This window comes from Toxotes jaculatrix, chromosome 6 (assembly GCF_017976425.1).
Source record: "Toxotes jaculatrix isolate fToxJac2 chromosome 6, fToxJac2.pri, whole genome shotgun sequence".
Classification (NCBI taxonomy): Eukaryota; Metazoa; Chordata; class Actinopteri; family Toxotidae; genus Toxotes; species Toxotes jaculatrix.
This window is the reverse complement of record NC_054399.1, coordinates 11,159,302-11,178,362: the sequence shown is the minus strand read 5'-3', so window position 1 is coordinate 11,178,362 and position 19,061 is coordinate 11,159,302. Positions and strand designations below refer to the sequence as shown.

Below are 19,061 nucleotides of genomic sequence, written 5' to 3'. Positions count from 1 at the left end.
AGTTAAATAATAGGCTAGAAATAAATTTCCCCCCACAACTCCACCAAATCCTGCAGCTCCACCTAAAACCTCTCTATCTGAAACAGTCATGTTTAAAACACAGCAGCAACATTATGATCTCTGTTGTATGCTGTGTGTCGCAGGGGGTCGAGCTAGTCGGGTCGGACTCAGGGACTGTCGTGTGGTGGATGTAGCTGCGTGTAGCTGCCGCTTAGCTTGTTAGCCTAGCTGATTAGCCTTAGGCTAGCTCGGTTGCTTCGAGCTAAGTAGCCGGGTTCTCGGCCGGCTGACCCCGACTGACCCGTAGAGTAGCCGCCTCTTCGCCAAATATGGAAAGTATACTCCCACTAAAATCCACGACGGCGCAGCTCAAATGCCCATGGTTTGGTCGCAAAACAGACTCCCCGAAACCAATGGATGACGTCACGGGTGCTACATCCATGTCTTATACAGTCTATGCTGCTATCATGCAACTTTTGCTACTGCTGATGCTTCTAATATAATCAATAACCCTATTACTATTACTATACCTGCCATTATTGGCCTTTTTCTAATTAAAGGGACAATTGAATGTGTCTGTCCTTCTCTCCAGCTCCACCGAGATTTGTGAGTCGGCTGGAGAGTGCTTGTTTAATAGAAGGAGAGGATATCCAATTCACGTGTTCCACCCTCAGTACTCCTTTACCACGAGTCAGGTATGGTAACAAAGACAATGTACTGTGATCACAGTGGCTGTAAAGTGCTTTATTTTGGTCACTGTGCATGTCACGCATTGATCTTTGGGTTTGGCAGGTGGTTGAAAGATGGCAGAGAGTTGACTGACCAACAGAAATATTTGATCCTGAATGATGCTCGGAGTGGAATCCTGTGTCTGACGGTCATCAGTGCAACAGAAGCAGATATTGGACAGTATGAGTGTGAGGTATAAATTCCACATCCATAAAACCTGCAATTTATTATTATAATTAGCATAGTCAAGGTCTGAGATCTTCCTTTAAGATGCCGTGTGTTAAATGTTGTTTTGTGTAGCTTTGGAATGAGTTTGGCTGTGTCAAGTGCAAGGCGGGTCTATGCCCTGCTTATGTACCACCGACTGACATCGAGAGCAACCAACCCCAGGACTTACCTCCTAAAGGTAGGGCAGGCAGAGCTGCTGAAGGTAAATATCCTCCTCTCCCTTTCACTAGCTCAGCGGTGTTTGAGAAGGGATGAAGCACATGCCATTGTCCAGTTTCACTCCAGATCCCGTCACTCGTTCTGCATCACATCATGTGACATCACTTCACTTTCCAGCAAACTGCAACAATTTGCATTAATTTCCACTTTCAACCACTACCACTCATCCATTCGATCAAGTTTACACCATTTTGAGATTTTACTCACTTTTTCTTTTTTCCCCATTTCACACACACTCACTTCATAAGTAGTTCCAACTACCATACCTGTCGTCACTAGATCCCCTGGGGTTATGGCATGGAGTGCAGCGTGTAGATGAATGCCTAAAATATGGAGCAGAAAGAATAAGCAATTTCTACTTACAGAGTGAATATGAATTCTTAACTGCATTATGTAGTGCTGTGTCTGAGATAAAAGTACATATACATTTCTCATTTTTCATTTTTTTCACTTCTGTTTCCATTTGAGTTAAGCGATTCATGCATGCTTCATGAGGACACAATGTCATGCTTGCTTCATGAGGACACACTGTGTCTCAGCTGAATGCAAGTGTCAGCAGTCAACCTCTCTCCCAGACTACTACAATGAACTCTGCTACACTTAACCCATACATACATAATCAATCATGATCACCATGACCTAATACCTACACATAACCAGTCCTATACTTTGCTCTTTGGTCTGTGAATCTGTCATTATTCACTCCATCTGTTCTACTAACAAGTGTTGAATCTGCGGCACTTTAATATTTGCCTTCAAAAAAGACAAACTCTTAACGGTAACCATTTCTAACTACATCAAAACAAGCTTTTATTTGCCATAACCCAGTGGGATCTAGTGGCTGCTATTCAACATAGACACCATACTGTATTTCCCAGCATCCCTCTCACCCATGAAAAGACATTGATACATCTGTTGTATGGAATGATTTTGTGTTTTTCATCATGTTTCCACTTTCCACACAGGGCATGGATTGAAACAGGCTTGATAATTTTCCTCTTTTAGACTCATGTTATCACCCAAAAGTCAGTCCAACCACTGAGGTGCCATAACTAACAGCAGTAATGTAAATATAGAGATAGCAAGTACTGATATTACTGTCCTATACTATGTTGTGATTTTCAAGCTGTGCTAGTATCTATTAATTAAGAGTTAATGTTACTATCAGATAGGGCCAGCAATAAAAAGAATGGAGTTAATAATAGGATTAATAGAATTTGATAAAATTATAAGATGATGTTTATGAAAAACCTGCTGTAAGTTTGACATATACGATAAACTTTATATGGACCATAAAGTTGTCTCACTCACATACTTTTTTCTGGCTTTTGGAAACTGGTTCACCATGTTTGCCCTTCCATTGTCCATAACCTACATGTTTCTCCATCTTCCCTCTACTAGTCTCAAAGGAGGAAGTTCCTCACATGGGTCGTTCCATGTATGTCATCATTTTCTTGATAACAAATAACCACTCAACATTACCCTTTTTCCTCTTGCCAACGCATGCCCAGCTAACTCTTCACTCCTACGAACACAAGATGGTCATGTGCTGGGCAGGTGTTCCCTTTACTCCCATGCAGGAGTGGGCATGTGCCCGCGTCCTGTTGATGTGGTGGGTTAGTGGGGTTAAACCCTCAAGTCTCAAGGTAAGAAATGCATTATTATTGCTTGTGGTAAGTAAGGTAATGTACTTTTTAAATGTGTCCTTTTCCAATATTTCATTATACATACATTACAATCAAGGCGCGAAGTGATAATTTCTTCAAATATAGTTACAAAATATATATCTGTATTAAATCTGCGATCCTTGAATTCTTCTTAAGTAACATTTTGGTTTTGGTAGACGCAGATTCGGAGGGCTGGTCCACTGCCTTTGTGAAGAAATGGTTACAGACTGATTTCAGCCCCACTTCCATTGCCAAGATGCTTTTCCCTCCTGGATACTCTGAGCAGTAAGTTAAGAATGACTTTAACTTTTATGTAATGACCTTCCTGTCCTTCCTTTGAAGTAAATCAGTAAATCATTATTATGACTAGTGTTAAATAATTGCCCACTTTGTCTCCAGAGGAGAGTGTAGCACTGAAGAGGCTGTTCCTCCCTCAACATCCACGGATCAGTTGGCTCAGAAGCCTCTGTGTTACCTGGAGGAAGTGGAGGAGGAGATTTACATCTCAGAAACAATGCAGGAAATTACAGATGGTATGCTTGTCATGGGAGTATACATGAGAGTATGGCTACTTTCAAATTTAGTATGCTCACTAAGTGATCTCATTTCCTGTTCAGCTCCTCCCTCCATCCAGGTGCCCACTGAAGACCTGTGTGTAGAGCCTGGCCAACCAGCTACATTTACTGCCATCATCACAGGAAGACCTACTCCCAAGATACTGTGGTACAAGGTAGGACCAGTGATTTCCAGATGGGTTTGGTTGCAAGCGTTTGCATTTATGTAATTTGTGTGATGGTAAAAATCATATTCCTACAATACAAGATGTTATTGTTTTGATATTATTTACCTATATCCAGGAAACCAGGAAAAAGCCATTGAGAGCAAAGGTCTCTTTTGCAATGACTCCCTGAAGAAAACACAATGTTGCTGATTTCTCTCTAGTTTATACCCTTTTCTAGAAAGTTACTGATGAGTTCTCAGCTTGTATTTCACCTCTGAGAACTGATAAAACAACCTGAAAAAGGAGGCACATTTTTGGCCAGAGTTTTTGTTGTTCGTACTCACAACGTGGCAGGTAGTTGCAAGAGGTCATCCTGTTGTTTTATTGATAAAAGAGACTAGTAGCAATTCCTCTTAAAACTTCACTCTTCTTCTGTGACTGGAGGATGAAGAGGAGCTTGCAGCCGGTGGGAATGTGGAGATAGGACAGCATGGTGCCCGCTGCTCAGTGACCATAGTGTGCTCCGAGGGTGAAGACAGCGGCATATACACCTGCTTCGCCTACAATGACTTGGGCCATGCCTCATGCCAGGCTCAGCTCACAGTGGAAGAAGGTGAGACAACAGGATACACTGTTAAATGTCATTGTATTTGTTTTACTCCTAGATTAATGAATCACATCTAACTGCAAAAAAACTTGCCAGGGGTTATTTGTCAGTTTATCTTAAAGCATGTCAGATGATTGTATTGTTGTCAGTCCCTCCAGTAAGACAGTCCACTTCAAAGCACAAATTCTCAGTCAGCATTATTGTGAATTTTGTTAGTCTGTGTGGTCACAGCCATTCACAGGTTGTGGTTTCTCTGTAGGTCCACTGGAGTGTCAGGAGAGAGAGGTGGAGCTGGGGAAGAGAAGGAAATTATTTTCTGTCTATGATGTTCATGAGGAAATTGGAAGGTGAACCTGCACATTATATTGACATAGTCCAAGCTGTCCATGGTCTCTGCTAAGATTTGACATGACTGGCATCATCTGTCTTTTTCTTTCAGGGGAACGTTTGGGGTAGTGAAGCGTGTAGTCCACAGAAGGACAGGTGAAGTCTTTGCTGCTAAGTTCCTGCCTTTGCGGAGCAGCACTCGTACGAGGGCCTTCCAGGAGAGAGACTTGCTCTCTCGTCTGGCTCATCCCAGAGTGGCCTGTCTGCTGGACTTCTTTTGCACCAGACGCACTCTGGTCCTGATCACAGAAATGTATCCACCCTGTTAAGTGTTATTGGATCTCCTTTTTCCCTACAGTGGGTTTAGCTTGTTATGCTTAATTTGTGTTTAGTTCTTTAACACCCTTTCTAGCTGCTGTTCTCATGGACTTCTGGACCATTTATTGCTGAGAGGATCAGTTTCAGAGAAAGAGGTACAAGCTTGAGATATGTGTTTTTCTTGCAAATATTATGGATGACTCTTATTCTATTCTATATTTTACATCTTAATTCAGGTTCAGTCATACATCCAGCAGATCCTTGAAGGTGTTGGTCACATTCACAGTATGAACATCTTGCATCTGGACATTAAAGTGAGATTGCCAGTTCAGTCAACATTGCATTATCGACTGTAGCATTATTTTTTAAAAATACAATTCTTAACTCTGTTTTTGTTTGTACTTCCTTCAGCCTGATAATATCCTAATGGTGTATCCGCCCAGAGATGAGATTAAGATCTGTGACTTTGGCTTTTGCCAAGAAATAGACACATCCAGACATCAGTATAGCATGTTTGGTACACCAGAGTTCATTGCGCCTGAGGTTGTACATCAAGAACCAGTCACTGTGGCCACTGATGTTTGGTGAGTCATTTGGTTTATTGAGACCTGTATTTTTATTGTACTAAAAATGATTTGTGACACACCATGATTGTAAATTAGAGAGCAAACTTACAATATTACATTAATATTTCTTATTCTCTCTGTCAGGGCTGTGGGTGTTATAGCCTATCTATGGTATGTGTCACGGCACTTTTAATTATGTTCTTAAAATCTTAAACAGTACATCAAAAAGTTGGACATATGACCCACAAGTTTCTGTTAGCCATTTACATCAGGCTTTATCTTTATCCTGACAGTCTGGTGTGTCGATGCCCTTTTGTGGGTGAGACGGACCGTGCAACACTGCTGAGAGTCGGGGAGGGGACCCTGAACTGGGATGCCCCTGATGTCACGTACAGGAGCCCCGAGGCCCAGAGCTTTCTCCGCCTGGTCCTTCAGCCAGATCCAGAGTAGGACACCGATTTTATTATCGCTTGGACCACCACTTATCAATCCAGTCACACACCAAATAATAATAGTCAAAGATATTTGCCTGTGAAGTTTTTGCAAGTGAGACCGAATCCAATTTCACGTGAGAAATTTGCATCAGTAATATCAGTGGTCATTCTGATTCCTCAAATCAAATGTATCGAAATAATGCAAATCAAAATTTGAATAAAAAATGGTCATATCAAATACGTTACTTATAGAACATTTTTACTCTGAGCTCCAGTGGTTAATTCTCACATAGTTGCAGTGATGTAGGTGTGGTTTCCGGTGCAACTTGGCACACGTCTGAGCACTTCTATTTTTCCTGTACCTAGGAAGCGACCGTCTGCCTTCGAGTGCTTGAGCCATGAATGGTTCCAGGTGAGAAGAAACACAACACAATAGGTGTTTTAATCAAGCGTTATTGTACTCAAAAACACACTCATGCAACTTAGGAACACAACTAATTTCACAAATATTTGTAACTATGTTCAGGACGAACATGCAGGAGAAGATACTGATGAAATCAACACAAAGAGTTTGAAAGGATTTATCTCAAAATCAAAATGGCAGGTGAGTTGCCCCTCGTATCATTTATTGACACTAACTGTTTTTTTGTAATCTTTAATATGAGGAGTTGAATTCACAGCATATCACATAATTTAGAATACTTATTCTCTAAATGTGTCTTTATCATTTCCTTTTATCTTCACAGCGTTCTTTGACTTGCATTGGGTCAGTTCTCACATTGAGGCCTGTCCCCGAGCTGCTGGACGCTCCTCTCAGAGAGACTGCAGTGACAGTTCCTCGTGAGCTCCAGGAACACAGCAGCACCTCTCTGAGCAGTGGCTCATCATCTGAGTATGATGAAGCTGACTCTTGGGACTTTTTCCAGCGCTATAGCCCGACTGAGGAGGAGGAAGAAACCGAGGAGGATTATGATCCTTTAATGGAGAGAGCACAGATCCCCGAACCTTTTGCCAGACTCCACCTACATGCAGAGGAGGAGGAGGAGGAAGTGACATTAGGCGAGGAAGAGGATGGGGAGGTGGTAGGAAGGAGGAGTGTATTAGAGCGGAGTATGAGCAGGCAGTCAGTTGCATCTTCAGATGTATCGTGCCAACAGACACCTCAGAGGGAGCGTAGGTTCAGCAAGGACAGCAGTCCATCTGTCAACCTATCTGACTGGGATGAGGGTTCAGGAAGTGATGGAGGTCGTATCCCTCGGGGAAGCGTCATCCGAAGCACTTTCTATAACACCTCTCAACAGCTTTCACCCATGTCCGCCCGACACATGTCATTACGGGACAAATTCCAGGCCAAAAAGCAGGAGAGAGGCCGCAAGCCCCTCAGGAGGAGCTTTTCAGGACGCCTCAATGAGCCTCTTATTGAATATGTGGAGGATGAGACAGAAACTAACCGTGGCCAGAGACGGGGATCTATCCAGCCCACAATGCAGAAATCCTGCTCCTTTGACAGTGGAGTTGGCCTCATCCACGGCAACGTACCCCCTCACAGGAGGAGCAGGTCCCTTGATGAGTATTCACGTCGGTCTCCCAGCTCACCCAAGCGCACAAAGCCGGGTGAAGAAGAAGGCTCTCAAAGTCTGAAGGAAGACTTTACAGATGATGAAGTGACAGGGAGAAACTTGTTATCCATCCCGAGCCCACAGCGACCCACAAGAAGAAGAGGCTCCATTGCTCCCATACATGGGACTCGCACACCTGATGGAACATCTGTTCCCTCAGATGTCCTTGCTGGAGACAGAATGAGCACCAGGCTGGATCAGGAGCAGCCAGAGGGAGATACCTTTGCTGGTTCCCAGGGATCTCTGACTGAGTCGTCTATTTTGGAGCATGGCGGCTCAGAGTCTTCAAGCAGACTCGGCTCTTGTGAGGAGCTGAGTCATGGTCATCTCAGAGAAAGATACAGATCAGGAGAGAGTGAGGGGTATGATGATCAGGGGGAGCCTCTGATTTCATCATCCCCCCACTCATTCCAAGAAGTTAAACCCAGAGGCTCGTTTCCCCAGGCACCACCGCGTAACCGCACCCGCTCCAACCCCAACTTATCCACAAACAGCAGAGGTCAACCAGGGGGCCTGCTAACTCCGAGCCCCAGTCCTAGCCTCTCCTCTCTCCAGGCTCCAGAGAGGCCTCCCAGAGCCAGGGACAAGAAGGAAGGCTACGGCCTCCAGAGGCATGCATCCGCCCCAGCCCTGGAAGCCCGACCACCCACAGGAAAGTCACCCAAGCTGGGATTGCTGAAGATTTTCCGCAGGCAGTCTTGGACTGGCCATTCGTACTCTCAGCTAGAAAACACAGAGTTAGGACCCACCTTAGGAGAGATTATGAAGCCTGATACACCCACTATGTCTCTGAGGAAGAAAATGAGAGCTTCAGCCTCCAGCCTGACCAAGCTGTTTTCCAGATCTTCCAGTAAAGAGGATGTGAGTAAAGGAGGTGAGTTATTGCAAATTATGACATGTAGATCAATGAGAAAAGAAAATTATTTCCTTATTACTTATTTACCCGATCCGTCCCCACTTTTAGTTATGGTACATTGAACATCTATACATTGTACATTGACATTGTACTGTACATTTTATCCAACCTGATTTTTTTTTCCTTTTGGTGTTGTTTGTCCATCATAACAGGGCCAATAGTAAAAGGATCAGCTCCCATCCCACCTGAAAGGGAACATAGCACTGTTCCTGAGAGTCCAAAAAGGAGGACCTCCAAAATCCTGCCTTCTTTCAAAATACCTGCATTCAAAAAGACAAAAGGTAGTGAATAAGCTGCATTCTGTGGATTATGTATTTCCTGTCTAAAATATCCCAATATCCTCTTATCATTATTTTACTATAAGCCTGGTTGGGTATGTTTGTTCCTCTCCATAATTTCCAGATCTACCAGTCCGTCCCAACAAAGCTGATGTGCTCCAGTTAGATGGAGGCGGAGTCCTGCTGGTTTGGAGACCAATCCAGTCTAGTGACCCTGTCACATACTGTGTGCAGTACTGTACAGCTGGTGAGTTTACAGAGATGATACAGCAGTACAGAAAATTAAAAACCAAGTAGTTGTTTATGTTAGACAACTGTAATAGTTCCAGTTACTAAAATATAAAATGTAATCTATATGCATACGTGGTCAAAATGTTTCATTCCAGTTTTAGCATGTGCAGTAGTGTTTGGAATGACTTACTAGATTTTTCTAGTCACCATTTTAGATCATTTCAATTTCATGGAGCTCACGGGCAGTTAAATTCCAATGGTGTGACTGCTTTTGCTTTGAGTACTTGTCTGTGAGTCAATTTAAAAAAATATGCTACCCATAGTACAATATCACTAATGTCAGTGTTGCTTGAATCTCTGGCAAGAGCCTTAAAATGTGCAGTAACTGTAGATTTCACACTAAATCTCATGCGTCTCTGCAGGCGGGGAGTGGACGGTCCTGTCAGAGGAGGTGACCGACAGCTGTTATGTGGTGAAGGACTTACCAAGAGGAGCGTCTTATGTGTTCAGGGTGGGCTGCATCACCAAGACAGGAGCAGGACCTTTCAGTGATGCTTCAGCACCTGTTGTGATGGCTACTCACCCTGAAGGCGAGAAAAATGCTGTCAAACATGATGTTGCATGTTTGTAGTTGCATATGTGTAATTTCATTGATTCATTGATTAGTGCTTCTGATCAGTGACCACGCATTGTATTTACAGCAATAAAACACCATATTATAACATATATCAGGTTATAACATTTTCACCTCTGTTCACTTTGTTGTATAGAGACTCAAGTTTCTCTCATCCAGACTGAGACCTTGGGGTCAAAGGCTGCTGGATCAGACCAACAAACATCACAAAAGAGCTACAGCTTCCTCTCTGAGATCAACAGGTGGGATTTTTAATTACAAGCAAGGGGACAGTTGTAGCATCCCTTGTCTTCATAATGACCAAAATGTAGTGTAAATACTTTAAATTTACTCTAGTGTAAATGTCAATTTCATGGCACAGGACAATATTTTTTCTTCTTTTAGGTTTCATTTTGTGTCACTTTTCAAAGTATCTGTGTTTCCATCAGATTTTAATTGTTGATTAAGCAGAAAAAAACACTTCAGTCACCAGTTTACCATACAGCCTTTCTCTGTACCTCTGTATCTTTTGCTTTGTTCTCTCTCAGGGGTCGTTTCAGTGTAGTAACCCTGTGCAGGGATGTTGAGACCAGCCAAGTGTTTGGTGCCAAGATCACCCCATACCAGGCAGAGCAGAGACAGTTGGTGCTGAGGGAGTACCAGCTGCTGAGGAGGCTTCATCACCCACACCTGGTGCAGCTGCACACTGCCTACATCACCTCCCATTACCTGGTGTTAGTAGAGGAGCTTTGTCCTGGCAAGGAGCTGCTCTACAGTCTGGCTGCAAGGTAAAAGAAGACGTGGGAAATAAAAGCTTTTGTACTTCTTTATACACGAGGGAACGATATATTTTGGGGAAAAAATGCAGGAATGTTAAGAAACAGAATGCTTAATCCTTGCAATCTGCTGAGTCTAAGAAAACAAACAAAAAAAAAACCAGAAGTAAGCAGAAGTAAAACTGAAATAAGCAAAACATATTTTAGCCATTTGTAGTAATCCATCACATGCTGTAGTTAATCTTCCTGTCCTTTCAGGGATCTGTATTCAGAGGCTCAGGTCGCAGAGCTGCTGGTTCAGATTCTGAGTGCAGTCGACTACCTTCACAGCCGTCGAGTCATCCACCTGGACCTGAAGTCTGACAACATGCTGGTGGATGACTGTAACCACTTGAAGATTGTGGACTTTGGCTCGGCTCAGTCCTTCACACCTGGGCAGCCCTTGAACATCGAGCACATCCAGGGCCTGTCGGAGAGCAAAGGTACTGTTGTATTTCTGGTATAATTTCAAAAGGCAAACTAAATTGCGTAAGACATTAAAGCTTGCTTTGTTATTGATTCTTCTAATGTACTAAACCTTTGACTGTCATGACCTTCAACAGACTGCCGCAGCAAAGGTACACATTCTTTAAGGGAGGATGGATTGATGGATGGAAATAACTCAGCCTAACTTCATCCACCTCAGCTGATCCTAGCTACCATAACCTAACAAGCCCAAGTCTATTTAATTTATCTTTTTTTTTTTAATCCAATTTGAGCCATTTTCCTAATATAGAAAATTAAGCATGCCAGTGAATGTGGCATTGCCAATAACAGCACAACCCTATATGAACAATATCCTGTGTCTGTCTGTCTTGTCAGTTTATATTGTCCTTCCTAAAGCTCCGGAAATCCTGGAGGGTCAGGGTGTCGGGCCAGAAACTGATGTTTGGGCTATTGGAGTTCTATCGTTCATTATGTGAGTACAGACATGCAGGCGGAGCAGCTGCATATACTAGGTTTTTAGTTTTAGAAAATATGTGGCCATGTTTGTTAAAGGTGCCTCCAATTCTTACTTATGAACAATAGCATAGCAAATTCTAACATTATAATGATAATAGGTCATCAATTGGCAAAGTACCAATTATACAGGTTAAAGCCTCTGAATGTTCTTTCTGTAGGTCGTATTTTTTTTATTTGTGGGCTTATTCATTCCACCAATGCAAGCTATGAGTAGTTCAAGTTACAGGATTAAGAAATGTCAACCGTGCTGCTGAATAAATCTGTAGTTCACCAATGCAGAATAATTAAGTTATTTGGTAATACATACTGTGTTTTTTTTGTTGTTGTTGTTGTTGTATAATTCCTTCCTTCACTAGGTTGAGTGCTGACAGCCCGTTCCATGCAGAGCTCAGCTGGGAACAAGACAGAAACATCAAGAAGGGGAAGATCCAGTTTGGACGCTGTTACCCCGGTCTGTCAGAAGGAGCCTTAAACTTCATGAAGAGCAGCCTAAATAACAAATCCTGGTAAGTGTATCTGTTAAATTGTAGTCTAGTCTAGAGTGTAATTTAGCAAAACATACAGAACATCCATGCTTTTGAGTTCTCGTTCTTCTCATGCAAACCAAACCAAAGATTATTAGTGTGGAAAGTTGTATTAGTGGATAAATATGATAAAGATTTTATTTTGTAGGGGGAGACCCACTGCGGCCGAGTGTCTCCAGAACCCGTGGCTTCGTGCTCATCGTGCACCACACAGAGGCCGACGCTCCAAGGTGTGTTTCTCCACAGACAAGCTTAAAGCTTACCTCAAGCAGGAGGAGGAGAAACGAGACTTGGTCCGCACCAAGCTTCAGGGTCCCTTCTTCCAGTAAGGCCACAGTGACAAAAAAGTGGGATATTATTTCACCAGCAGGTTTACCTAGATAATATGGAGCTTTATAACCTGCACATTTCCTTTCAGCTGTTTGGTCAGATTTTTAAAATCATTTTAGTGTCTTTGGATGATGAAAATGTGATGCGTCTTAATGAGTTTTCAAGGTTTTAAATGAGAGTGCGGTGCATTTTGTTTGCTTTGGTTTATATGGTGACAGATCAGGGATAAGGTTAAGTCTGTGCTATGAGTGTGCACTGTTTGACATGAGAAAGTTGTTTTGCTCCTCAGTATCAGACTGCTGCACGTTCGGTCTGACAGTAAAACATTTTTGACAGTAAAACAAAATTGCTTTTCCTGTGCTCCACACAGAATGCAGATATATTTCAGAGTTATATACGGTGTTTTATTTAAATCTTTACATGTTCTACTGCAATGTATAAATGGGAAAATTGATTAGATTTATAGTTTTTATTTGATGCCTCTAAGTTTCATATTAATAACATATTGGGTCAGCCACCCACCTGAATGAGTTAGTGAATGAAAGATTAATTAAACGGCACAAAAGTAGTCAGTCATTGTCCTCACATTCTTTATTCAGTCTCACACACACAAACATACATGCAAATGTTTTAAGTGTAATATACGTAATGATTTTATTTCAGACTTCCTTCATGTAAGCTTTGAATAATATCCCGCATGTGAGTACATTTCTCAAATATATAGTGTTTGTCATCCATATAAATCACCATAATTTTGATTTTACACTCAACTATGAGTAAATTTATTTCCACTACATTAGAATTCAACACAAAGAATAAAATTGTACCTATTTTCTGAACAATTTCTTAATATTTTGCCGTGTGCGTACTAAGTACTGTCTGGTGACACTGATGTGTGCTCCGCACTTGTGGATAAGCCAGTACCAAACCTGGGACTACAAAGACCAAATGTAGCACTGGATTTGGCAGTTGTTTCTATTGTTTTTCTTTTACGTGTAACTGAGCCACAGACAGAAATATGTGTGTTAGGATTTTCAGTACCTTTCAATTCAGAGTCCCTCTTTTACAAATGAGCATCTCTGAGCATGTTATGGGTGAAAGAAAAACAAGCTTTTCCTCAGGTGGGAGCTTATTTCAGGTGTTTGGAGTCAGTGAAGATGAGATTTTTCAGGCCAGAATCATAAGTGTCGGTTTAGTCTGTTCAGCACCAGAAAGACTGGGTCACTGTTTCCTTCTTATGATTGGGCCTCCTGAACTTTTTTGATTTCCTGTAGAAAGAGAAATCAGGAATACTTTAGCATTTGTGCTGACAAACTAATGGTCTTGTCCTGAGCATCACAAATATAAAAGAGTCTGTGCTACAGCTGGCAGACAATAGTTGTAAAGTATTTGTTAGATTAATAAGAGCCAACATATTTTATTCTTTTACTCACCTCATTGAGGATTTCTTTCAGCTCCTCGTACGCCTTCTCTAAGTCATCATTGATGATAACAACATCAAACACTCCTGGTTCATTACCTAGAGATAAGAAGAGAATCAGCTGCATTGGTTGTCTTTATTTCAGCATCGTGTTTGAGAAGAACTGCAGAGAAACTTACTGAGCTCCATATCAATGCGTGCTGCCTCCAGACGTTTCTGTAAACTCTCCTCTGTTTCTGTCTGCCTGTCCCTCAGGCGTTTTTCCTGAGAAAAACAGTAAAACAAGACATTATCTTCAGCACGAGAATAGCTGTATAATAACGTCATTACTGCTGCTATTTGATGTGACAATTAAAGGTATAACACAAACAACTTTCTACTCTAATGAGTAACAAAAAAGCTGAAAATACACAATATATTAAATTAATGAAGTATATAGCGTCAGACATTTACCAGGATCTCCATGGAAGGAGGCTGGATGGAGATGTAGATAGGGTTTAGGTCAGTCTCTTTAATCCTCTTCACTCCCTGGATGTCCACATCAAGGATGCAGATTAGGTTCTTGGCCAGCACGTCTTCTACGGCAGATTTACTAGAGAAACAGTTCAGTGTTACAGCATGAAATTACACCAAACACAGACCTGCTTTTTAAATAACCAGGACTACAGAAATGAACAGAGGTGGGTTTGACAGTGTCTGAGGATGTACTGAATGAGTATTCAAGTAAGTTTGTGCTCTTCAACATGCAGTGACTGAGTTAAGAGGATCCCTGTATTGTTCCAGGCTGTTCAGACCACAGCAAGTGTGTTATTTTCAGAATAAGAGGAAGAGATTAAATGTGACACACAAGGTGCTGAGCCACAGCGTTGCTCTTTTTGACCTAATGGGGGTTAAAGCTCCATCTGTCACCAGACTATTATATATCCTCTTGATCCCTATGGCCCAGTCTGAGGAAATTCTCTTATACAAGGCAGTGTCTGACACTGATATTCCCCCTCCATTTAGACCATTAAGTTTTTAATGGTAGAAATGGCAGGGCAGTGTTGACCATTAAGTCATTAATGGTCTAAATGTTGTTTCAGAAGTTTTTCTATCCTGCCTAGAACAAGATCTGACACAGCATTTAGACCATTAAAACCCTTCTGTCAAATGCTTATTGTACTGAGATACTTTGGAAAAATGAAAAATAATTAAGGAAAATATAAATTTTGCAATTGAGTAGAAAAATGTGCACAGACAGTAGAAATGTCAAGGAACATACATCAAATTCATACTTTTTTTCATTGCAGATGCCACTGATTACATGGTTTAATTGCAGTGTCATTCATGCAAAGGTGTAAATATTTACCTTGTTCCGTACATGTTTCCAGAAAACTCTGCATTCTCAATGAATTCGCCCTTGCTGATGCCCTCCTCCATGGCCTCTCTCGTTGTGAAGTGGTAGTCTGTAAGACGCAAGATTAATAATAGATCTGTAGCTCTGCCAGTAAAACTTGCACAGTGGAAAGAAATTAATACTCAAAGTACTTCCTAAAGATGCTATCAGTATACCAGTAACAGACAACATTATATTGTCCAAACCAAATCCATAAGCAAGTTCTAGAGACAGACACATTACTGCTTCTACCATTAATAGCCACTCTGATAGCACACAATCATTAGCATAAGACTGGAGGAGTCTGCTCAGACTGAAGTAACAATCTGAAGGGATGTGATGGCTAGAACAGGAAGTGACTGTGCTGTAAATGAACAGATAGCCTGGAGGCAAAACAGAAGAGGTTTTAACCAGCACTCTGGAAAACAGCAGTACATGGAATGTTTACATGCAAGATCAAAACTTAATTTGGGCCCAAAGTGAGGAAATGGTGATGCTAAGGGTTGGTTACAAATCATCAGTACTCAATCAGCCACAGTGGGAAATGGGACAGTTTAACATCACTGGACAGGAAACAGGGATCAGTTCTAAGGCATCACGGGGGGCTATTTTCAAAAGCTTTTTACTCCAAAGTGTAGACTGTCAGATCCTGATTCCTTAGATTGTTTAGTGTGTTTTTTTTGTTGTGCTTTTTGTTTGTCACATGACTTGTTCCTGTGAATCCAATGAGAGCGTGCCAGGATGATGAAAGTAACCCCCTTCCCTTTGCCTTAAAAAAAAAAACTGTGATCAAGAATCACACTGAGGTCACCTTTATCTGTGGTTTCTGATTCATTTGGACACGAAAATGAGGTTGACTTTTCTAAGTCTTCAGAGGATAAGACGTCTGCTACGGGGAGTAAAGTAGCCCCCAGAAGCATGGGGAGCTTGTTCAGCCCTATGGAGAAAGCAAAAAAAAAAAAGGCACAGAAAGAGGTTTATCCCTTCAAGGGAGCTATACAGGAGGGGAAAAACCATTTGTGCAGTTCACTTGGGAGTAAGAAGTGTTGTGGGCGTTATTGTGGACCATGCAGGGGTAAGGGAGGCAGGGAAACGTGGTATAGAAACAAAAAGCAAAGAGGTGTTTTGTCAAATAACCTAGTTTGTAAAATATACTTCTGTCACAGCTCTACAGATTCAAATCCAAGCCCTACTTGGTAAATCATAGAGCATGGTGATCCTACTAATGTGAAGGGGCTAAAAACATCAGCCACCCACTTGTGTAGAAACTAAGAGTCTCTGTTTTGAGCCAGAACTGCTATACCTTTGCCATCTTCCTCTCCTGGTCGAGGATTTCTTGTTGTGTCTGTGAGGACAGGATTTCAACATTAAAACACATCCAGATATTAATGTAATAAATCATGAGTAATGTTGCTTTTGATAGTTGTTAAAGTGGAAAGCTGCAAAAACCTCAGTCTCAGCATTATAAGATTTACTGATGTGGCACAAATCTACAGGCCAGCGCAACGTTCAGTCACTGGTTGGCACACAAACGTACGTGACACGCTGAATCCAAAGATGCCCTCATGATCCTTCATCAGCCTCTTCATCAGAGTGCTCTTCCCTGCTCCGGAGGGGCCGCTCAGCACCACTGGCCTGGGTCCTGACATTGTTCTGACACAGACGGACGGACGGACACAGACAGACGGACAGACACAGACAGGGAAGTACAGGGACAGAGTTAGCTCAGGTTTGTGCCAGAAGCAGATTAAAAGTTGATCTTTCGTGCCGGAGGAAATCCAGCATTAAAGGTGTGGCAGCCATTTCTAGAATAACAAATAGTATATTCACTCCATAGCTCCCAAGTGATGAACTATGGTTTAAAGTATTTTACATTGCTAAACTCCTTTTCTTTCTATACAGTACTACTGCTGGCTCACCAGCTCTCCTGTTAACTGATCTAAACTGCAACAAGACTAATCCTTTTATCCGAGCTTCTTTTAACCACAACAGTCAGTCTGGAAACACCAGAACATTCACAACGTGCTGTAGAGGGTTAAATGCAGACCTTTGCTCTTCTTTTACTATGGCTTTAATATCCACTAATAATGAATTGACACTCAGAAACTTCCTACGTCCCTTTTTCCTTAATTAAAATATTAAAGCACGTCCGTGTCCTAATTGCTGACTTGTGAGACAGCCAGAGGCCCCAGGGTTAATGTTAAGAATGCCTATTAATGAAGTCAATGCAGGTCAGTCAGCAGGATTAATTGGATCTGGGCCAGGCAGCACAAAGATTCCAAGACAGGCGGCCCATTTACCTGCTTTGCTAGAGAGGGTGATGTTTCAGCCATGTCGTTGAATCAGTTCAATTACTTAGTAAAAAAAGAAGTCTGTACCAGTCTGAAAACACACAAACTGGGGAATGTAACGCAGTACATTTACTCGTGTTGTATTTCAGTACAGCTTTTAGGATATATGACACATTTAGATGCCTGTTACTTTGCTGCATTGTGAGCATTACAATGCTACCGACATGTTAAAGCATCAATGATAATAATAAAATAATGATAATACACTTGTAATAAATGTAATAATAGTGTGAAAGGGGTCATTTAATTAATTAATATTACATTTGATACTTTAAGTACATCTCCCCACCTTAGACCAAACCCAAAGACAGAATCTGGCTAAGCGGGAAGGTTTATTTACAGTTTTATATCTGATTCCACACACATTTTTCCTCTTCGTGATCATGGGAGAGTGGCAAATGTCTTAATTTATTCTAGCTAGAACTGCTATATGATGAATGTGCAACATAACTTTCATTACTTGTTCAGTGCAATATAAGTATAATGTACCTTTCTTCTAGTTTTATTTGAGGTTTGCTCCAGAACTCAACTATGCTTTTTCACCTGCGTGAAGTTATTGATTAATAATGAGTAGTTTTCTGTCAGTGTATATATCTGTTTAAAAGCTTTATTTTATATTTATTATGTAGTAAATTAAAGAATGTTGTAAATAAATATAGTAAACTCATGAAAGCATATTTTTGCTCTATTAGGTTTTAACAAGTAAAAATTCTGCCTTACCTTCTCTCACAGAGCCTGAATCGTCTGCGTTGTAGAGGCGTTCAATAACAGATGATTCTTCAGTAAGGCTTCTTAATGGACAATGTGTGTGTGTGTGGATGTGGATGTGTGTGTGGATGTGTGTAACACTGATTGACTGAACCAGCTCACTGTCAGTCTCAATTACCACCACCTCCCTTCAGCTCAGTGACCAATCACGTGTGTGCATGCTGGCTTGTTTTTATCCAGAGCATCCATACAGCTCACACCTTGAGCAGGTCGCAAGACCAGAAGATTTTTATAAACAAATGATCATCTCACTGTGTAGATCCACTGTGAAGTGCTGCAGCAGCAGATTTGCACAAATTTATTTGGTGAATTTGTTTCTGCAAAGACTCTGTAGATGTTGCCATAGAACCAGATTTTGAATTTTGGCTTTGAAAGAAAAAAAAAAACTGGTCATGGTTAAGGATGTTTTGCTCTGGACAAGACCATTAGTTTATCAGCAAAAATGCTAAAGTATTCCTGATTTTTCTTTCTACAGGAAATCAAAAAAAGTTCAGGAGGCCAAATCATAAGAAGGAAACAGTGGCCCAGTCTTTCTGGGAGGAGCACTGGGTCAGTGCTCGAGTGGTCGAATAAAAGCTCTGAATAGCAGGGTTTAGTGTCCCTCCACTCCAGAGGAGTTGCGATGGGCTCTGCCTGGCTAATCCTGCACCGACCCACTTCTTAAAGGGTGAATACACCACATACAGTCGTCAATAGAAGCTTGTCATCAGGACTAACCAATATGAGATGCTTGCCTTCCACTGATGACTAAAAGCCACACTTTCAACCAGTGAATATCTGTGTTATCCTCACAGTTAAAGGATTTTGTGAAACTGCAATTTTTAAGACACACGTTTTATTGAAGTAACATTGATAAAATCAGATTTAATGATCCTGTACAAAGAAACACATCAATGACAAAGACAAAATGAGCCTGAATGTTATGAGATTACTGTTAATGAGCCTACAGGAGCTAAACCAGTAATAAATGTTATAATCAAAAACTCTGTACAGTACATACAGTCAGGCTGTTTTGTTAGTTAACATGATATACACACCAATT

At 41.4% G+C, this 19,061-nt stretch overlaps 2 protein-coding genes across 2 annotated transcripts in view; one reads left to right on the top strand and one right to left on the bottom strand.

The window, feature by feature from the left end:
• obscna (obscurin, cytoskeletal calmodulin and titin-interacting RhoGEF a) overlaps positions 1 to 12,813 on the top strand; it is a 40,724-nt gene extending 27,911 nt beyond the window's left edge. Inside the window, exons 54-80 of the mRNA XM_041039817.1 lie at positions 593 to 695; positions 793 to 922; positions 1,030 to 1,135; positions 3,020 to 3,128; positions 3,243 to 3,376; positions 3,461 to 3,573; positions 4,009 to 4,177; positions 4,431 to 4,518; positions 4,611 to 4,811; positions 4,911 to 4,971; positions 5,053 to 5,130; positions 5,228 to 5,400; positions 5,527 to 5,553; positions 5,676 to 5,828; positions 6,183 to 6,228; positions 6,343 to 6,420; positions 6,563 to 8,309; positions 8,504 to 8,632; positions 8,754 to 8,876; positions 9,283 to 9,450; positions 9,631 to 9,736; positions 10,022 to 10,261; positions 10,508 to 10,731; positions 10,852 to 10,866; positions 11,111 to 11,207; positions 11,608 to 11,757; positions 11,924 to 12,813. Coding sequence (XP_040895751.1) covers positions 593 to 695; positions 793 to 922; positions 1,030 to 1,135; positions 3,020 to 3,128; positions 3,243 to 3,376; positions 3,461 to 3,573; positions 4,009 to 4,177; positions 4,431 to 4,518; positions 4,611 to 4,811; positions 4,911 to 4,971; positions 5,053 to 5,130; positions 5,228 to 5,400; positions 5,527 to 5,553; positions 5,676 to 5,828; positions 6,183 to 6,228; positions 6,343 to 6,420; positions 6,563 to 8,309; positions 8,504 to 8,632; positions 8,754 to 8,876; positions 9,283 to 9,450; positions 9,631 to 9,736; positions 10,022 to 10,261; positions 10,508 to 10,731; positions 10,852 to 10,866; positions 11,111 to 11,207; positions 11,608 to 11,757; positions 11,924 to 12,104 — 4,949 coding nt within the window. The 3' untranslated portion in view covers positions 12,105 to 12,813. The remainder of the gene's footprint in view (positions 1 to 592; positions 696 to 792; positions 923 to 1,029; positions 1,136 to 3,019; positions 3,129 to 3,242; positions 3,377 to 3,460; positions 3,574 to 4,008; positions 4,178 to 4,430; positions 4,519 to 4,610; positions 4,812 to 4,910; positions 4,972 to 5,052; positions 5,131 to 5,227; positions 5,401 to 5,526; positions 5,554 to 5,675; positions 5,829 to 6,182; positions 6,229 to 6,342; positions 6,421 to 6,562; positions 8,310 to 8,503; positions 8,633 to 8,753; positions 8,877 to 9,282; positions 9,451 to 9,630; positions 9,737 to 10,021; positions 10,262 to 10,507; positions 10,732 to 10,851; positions 10,867 to 11,110; positions 11,208 to 11,607; positions 11,758 to 11,923) is intronic.
• A 75-nt stretch (positions 12,814 to 12,888) lies between these two features.
• On the bottom strand, positions 12,889 to 18,060 carry guk1b (guanylate kinase 1b). The gene is made up of 8 exons (XM_041039816.1): positions 17,972 to 18,060; positions 16,438 to 16,553; positions 16,204 to 16,245; positions 14,874 to 14,970; positions 13,979 to 14,117; positions 13,705 to 13,789; positions 13,539 to 13,624; positions 12,889 to 13,373 (listed from the first exon to the last, which is right to left on the bottom strand). The coding sequence occupies exons 2-8, from the start codon at positions 16,547 to 16,549 to the stop codon at positions 13,341 to 13,343; spliced, it is 594 nt and encodes a 197-aa protein (XP_040895750.1). The 5' UTR covers positions 16,550 to 16,553; positions 17,972 to 18,060; the 3' UTR covers positions 12,889 to 13,340.
• Positions 18,061 to 19,061: the final 1,001 nt, after the last annotated feature.

Excerpts from the sequence above, each read along its gene's own strand:
- guk1b (XM_041039816.1), bottom strand. The coding sequence starts at position 16,549 with ATGTCAGGACCCAGGCCAGTGGTGCTGAGCGGCCCCTCCGGAGCAGGG. Across the intron at positions 13,625-13,704 it reads ACGCATTGATATGGAGCTCA|GTAATGAACCAGGAGTGTTT; the intron begins GTAAGTTTCTCT and ends TCTTATCTCTAG. Across the intron at positions 13,374-13,538 it reads TGAAAGAAATCCTCAATGAG|GAAATCAAAAAAGTTCAGGA; the intron begins GTGAGTAAAAGA and ends CTCTTTCTACAG.